General features: G+C 30.1%; 1 protein-coding gene across 4 annotated transcripts in view; it reads left to right on the plus strand.

The window, feature by feature from the left end:
* The window catches only part of Mmp1 (Matrix metalloproteinase 1), a 74,111-nt gene extending 68,311 nt beyond the window's left edge, over positions 1-5,800 (plus strand). For 2 of the 4 annotated variants that reach the window (XM_083129828.1, XM_083129830.1), the window contains exon 11: positions 3,066-3,639. In XM_083129828.1, coding sequence (XP_082985954.1) covers positions 3,066-3,142 — 77 coding nt within the window. In that variant the 3' untranslated portion in view covers positions 3,143-3,639. Of the gene's footprint in view, positions 1-3,065 lie in introns of all 4 variants that reach the window. The other 2 variants (XM_083129827.1, XM_083129829.1) reach the window with 1 other exon arrangement.
* Positions 5,801-6,000: the final 200 nt, after the last annotated feature.

Consider the following 6,000-nt stretch of genomic DNA (forward strand, 5'->3'; position numbering starts at 1 on the left):
GATTTTTACATCAAGCCAGCAAACCCTAGACAAGTATAGGGTCTAGGAATTATAATAATATGCATGTGGTCCTAAGCACAATTGTTCTGTTGTCAGAATAATCACTGGTAATTGCAGTAAAATACTATAATTTCTGCATTTTGTTTTTTTTTGTGTAATGAAATAAAATAACACATGCTGTACTTATTGCAAAATCCATTAAAATTAAAATTCAAAGAGGCTTTTCTCTATTTCTATGGTATGGCTCTCTTTTTATAAAGTACAGAACAAAACAATTACATGTTCTTAAAGCAAACTTTATTATTTTAACCACTAACTCTTAATTACACTGAACCTAATATTTCATTTATTATTCTAAGATATTTTTAAAGATGTCAAAGCTGGATTTTCACAGAATTTCCCTTCGAAGTTGAAAGTACTAACATGATATGTAAAGATTTTTGGGTGATTGACCTGGAGCCTAGCATAAGTGTCTTCATAGTCCCCCTAGAAGACTGGCTGTGTTTGACACCTTTAATGATACATGCAAATAATTATTTCATTTGTTAAACAAGGATATGTAATATGAATACAATACATTTTTCGTTTACATGTAACCATATTTTTAAAAAGTAGTACTGTTCCTGTTACACAATTCAATATAACATTGACAAGAGTTGATTCTAACAGTGCTATAGAGGTTGGAACAAGTCTATATAATAAAGATGATATCTACTCCATTCTAGTTTATATATTATTTAAAAAAGTTGTAACTCTTGTCAACAGATCATATTATTTATCAATAAATTTCAAAAGAATATCTGTAAAAATCTTTCAAAGAAATAAGAAATTACATGTTATAATTTATTCAAATAAGCAAAATATTGTCACTTCTGCTAAACAATTACAATATATGATCTAAAGTCTAACGTATTTTCGCTACATGGTACAATTTCATTATATGAATGAATTTTTTCTAGTGCACAACCACTCTGTGCACATACAATCAACCATTTAGAGATTTTTCCTCTGCTCAAAACAGCGCTGAGTTTCATATTTACACCAAAGAGTATATTTTCACATTACAGTTACATTTTTGCTATGTTTGGATATTCATGCCTTTGTTGGGAAGCACTACAAAGACAAATCTTTACTGAAAGACAGACAAAAGACTTGGATGATAATTGAACATAGAAAAGAATATCAGTAGTGTAATTGAACTGACCAAATACTGCTTGTACGTAAAACATTTGACGTTTATGTGTATGGTTATTTTGTGTATGTACGGTGCATGTGGCTTGCAACTAGTAGTTTTATTCAGCTTCCCATGCATGCTTTACTGTGCTTGCTTGTGCAATTAACTGTTCCAGATGGTACAAATCACAAAAAACTATTAATAAAATGATTCAGTTGTTACTAGAATATTAGCATAAAGTAATTTTGAACTTTTTGTTACATGTTATTGAGAAGCACATGTTATGTACAGTGGCAGAAGCATTTTGTTACTCGATAAGATAATTGATTTGTGTGCTAAAATTTACATTTAAGTAAGTATTTCTGAAGAAATATTACAAAAACACTGTCTTGAGAAAGCGAACAAATTGCAATCACTTCAAATATTATCTTTGTAAATGATTTATTTTATTGTATCAAATGAATGCTAAAAGTACTGTATGACTTTGAACAAACTTGAAATGCTTTTTTTTTTTTTTAACTACAACATGGAAAGACATATTATATAATGACAATTCTTACATATTCAACGTATATGTTGAAATGTATATGAGAAAATTATTATTGCCCTAAGTTATTACCATATAACTTCACAAGTTTCAGTAAGTATTTTTGATCCCACTCATGCATTATTCTTTTTATTTGATTCTTGAATTATGCTTACTGAAGAATTGTTAGGAAAATGTCATGTGTGATTTTAATAAAATTATCAATTTTCTCCATCATAAATGTATTCACAGAACTTCTGTAATTTTATCATAGTTCATATTACATACAAACATTCTATAGATCCACCACCATACTTAAAACCCTGGAATGGAAGCAGTGGCTCTAGTATCAAATTTAAATCATGGGAAAGCCTGTAGTTCGCATAATTTCCAAGGTTTCAGAAATTTTGGTACAGTAATACTAGTTACAGGAAAGACCTATATTTCTCATTAAAGAAAATCTCACAATGCTTTATAATTAAAGTACTCAGAATGGTCATATAACCAGAGCTTTTATAAAACCATCTTTCTTTTGAGTGTTATTGTGAGAGAATTATGTAAATGATACATGTATTTCAGCATAACATGATGAATGGCAATGCAATGACACATAACAAATTAATTTAAATACTGTACTTCCAATATAGAAGCATGCATTAACAATAATATTGAAGAACAAAAATATGTTCATTTGTGCTATATCAGAATGATACGTAAAAACTAGGTTATATTAAGGGCACAAATAAGTACTTACTTATTACATATATACACTTTATTGCTCCACCAGTTGTGGAGTAAATTATTTAAAATGATAACATTTCAACTACAAGTTAGTTATCACAAAAATATATAATTTCATATTCTTCAAGTCAACAATTTATTTCATACAGCTGCATGATATAATCAACATTTACATCAAAATACTCCTTATGCTAAACCAAATTACATGTGTTCGCACAAATTTCATGGCATTCCTCTATTACTTGAACTGCTGCATTAAAAATTACAGAGTAGATTTCTTTGCTGCATTATATGAAATGAATCTATGTTTTAGGTTCTGAGATAATTTTAGCATGATATTTTATGAAGATGCTGATCAAAAAAAGATTAATAGCATATTTTAGTAACTGTATTAAATTCATAATAAAAAATCAATTAGCAGTTTCACTAACAGTCTCAGAGCACATTAAGCACAACTGCACAAGCTTAGTTAGAACTAGTAGTAGATGTAAGTAGTAAAAGTGCTTTCACTAAGCTTTAGTAGTGCTAGAAATGCTAGAAACATTGGATGATATTTCTGTAGGTAGATGATTGAGATATGTTATATAGCTTATAGTAATTATTATTTTGTTATTTTTACAATAGGGAAAGATCACATTGAAAGCAACAGAAATTTAAGGGCCGCTATTCTGAAGCTGTATTTAAGTTTGTTAAATGCTTGAAGACACTGCTAATCAAAAATCTTGCCAACTGTAATGATTCTGAAGCAATTGCTTTATTCAACCTGTATTTATATTTGAAGAGATGCCAAAGTATTTGTGTCTGCATATCAACACTGTAGTTTGGAAAAAAATAATAATAATTCTCAAGGTGGAAGATGATTATGACAAAAGTGACTCGTGAATTAGGACGTTGTAAACTTTATGAAGACAATGAACAACATACATTGATGAAAAAACCTGGCTTCTACCCCAGTGACTGCCCTGTTGATGCAATGCTAACGCCTTCTCAAGACATGTGGCTTATGTTTTTGTCCCACTTAGAAACAGCAACATAATATATTCTTAATGTTTGTGTAATTTCTCCCTTCTACTATGATAATTAGGATCACACCAGGATCCTCCAAAGGACGCTAAGCATCCGTCACGTGGTATTAATGAGAGAAGTCCTAGCAGTAGTGCGAGCAGCATGAATCCATCACTCGCCATAGCTATATTGTTGGTTGTCTTCCATTGTTTAAGGCTGTGGTGAATTGACTTGAAACATTCGGTCCAGAAACAATTGTAATGGAAAAATACAAGAAGAGAACATGGACAGAATAAACGAATTTTGATTCTGGAAACAAATTTTCCAGAATTTTCAATATGATCATCACTTCTTTAATACTATCTCTCCAGTGATACGGAGTCAGTTCATTGAGTGGAAATTGTCAAATTTATTTCATGTTTCTGCATGAACATGTATTTGTACACACTAAGATCTTGAAAAATCTTAGAACACACACTCCTTAAACTCTATGGCATGTAAAATCATTCCATTTAAAGGAGATCAAATAACTCTAAAGCTGTGATAGCCCAGTGGTTCCCTTTGGTGTCACTTCACATTGCCATATTGATACGACATGTAAAACAAAAATGGAAAAGTGATAAAGCTACACCTTAAGTGCAATTAAGTACAATTTAGTGCAACTTGAACTGGTAATATTATGTTACATATTGAAATACACATGAATAATGCATCTTCAAGTAGTGCGTAGTACCAGAAAACATTTCATTTTTGTGGACATGAATGGTAAATAAACATCACAGATATGAACATCAGTTCTATTTCTTTCTTTGTTTTAAGCTCAATGCTTAGATAAGCTAATCGAGACTAAACCTACAGTTTAAAGAAGGATACAAACTTCTGTGCACTGTATCTTCACTGGGGATCGAACCTGGGACCTTCTTGACTACGAGGCTTTAACATTACCACTATGCCATTGGGGGAGTCCCACAGATATGAAAAGATTAACTTAATTGTTTTTTAATCTTAATTTTGTTAATCATAATCATATTTTCAAAATTCTGAGTTGAAAGATTTAATATATATATTTGTGTATGTGATATATTTTTAATGAAACTGCATTCTATTAAAAAATACACACTTCAACATAATCTCATCATCATATCATTATTTCTGTACTGTGGAATGTGTATTTACAATGTTTTTTAAAGATTGAATTCATTAAGTTTACAGTACATTTTTATCCATCTTTGATCTTGTCTGCATCTATTCATAACACATATATAAGTTGTAAAGAAAATGGTTCCTATGCATTTCCATATTTGTTATAATGCATAAAAATAGCATTTAATAATTTCGTAATTGAAGAATGGAAATATATAATGAGCCAAGCCACATCTGTACATATCATGTTTCAAAATTGAGATTTTTATTTTTTACTCTGTAAAATATGAGTATTCTTATTTTAAACTGTACAAATAAAAATGATTGCCTTTTTGAAAAACTTTGTGCATCCAGTGAAGAAAATTTCGATTTCCAACATTTTGTTCTTCACTTTTCCCACTATATTTTTCCACTCTTCACTTGATGAGTTTGAGCCTACATCAGTCAGGGGTTGCAACAGATCTACTACGTGAAGTTCCTCACTTGTGGAATCAGTGAGTAAAAGTGAGTTGAAGATACAATAAGGAATTAATGCCTCCTGTGTTATTTTATTTGATCATTTTATTGTACGTACAATAAATGAACAAAATGTCAGTGTAAGTAAACTTTTCTATTATATCATTAAGAAAAGTTCAGTAAATGACATCATAGAATGGAATCAATTTCTTATGCATTTTTAGTTCATGTACAATTGAAATTAATTAACAACACCCTAAAAATTCTTGAATAAAATTGTTTCCCCTTGCAGTATTGTGATATTTACTTGAATCATTCCAGTCCCAAAGTGTTGTTTCATCCTTCAAATCCTGTATATTGTAAATAGCTAAAAGTTGAATTCACATGCATTTTTTTTTTTTTGCATTACTAATGAGCTACGCTTCATTTGCCTTCACTAGAACAGTTCAAGGTGTACCTCACAGTTTTGGTGCTTATGAATGAATTTGCAAATCAGACATGACAAATAAAAGTGTGCAAGATGTAGTGAACAAATGTGTGAATGACAGGAGAGACTGAGAGAACTTGCGAATTCCTACATTAAATGCCTGAGTCTTTTTTGAATGGTAACAAAGTGAGATATGTTTGTTAAGATGTAGAGCAGTCAATTAGTGTGCAAGTTGACTGTGGAAGTTTTTATTTGTATTTATATCAAATGTCATATGTTTTTAAAAGAATTGTTTTGCACAAAATAAATATTTCACAATGAAACCAAAGTTTCTTTTATTCCATTTTTGCCAAGGTTTGAGTTTCTTTCCTCTTATGTTAAGATAATCCTTAATCGTCATAGTTATTATAATTTCAATTAAATATGAGGATGAAGGGAGAAAGCAGATAATTATAATTGTGTCAAGCTTACGATTGCTTGCTTGTAGCTTGTCAAATGAAATTTTGGAATTGACAATTACAATTAAAA

This window comes from Lepisma saccharinum, chromosome 10 (assembly GCF_977018435.1).
Source record: "Lepisma saccharinum chromosome 10, izLepSacc3.1, whole genome shotgun sequence".
NCBI classification, from domain to species: domain Eukaryota; kingdom Metazoa; phylum Arthropoda; class Insecta; order Zygentoma; family Lepismatidae; genus Lepisma; species Lepisma saccharinum.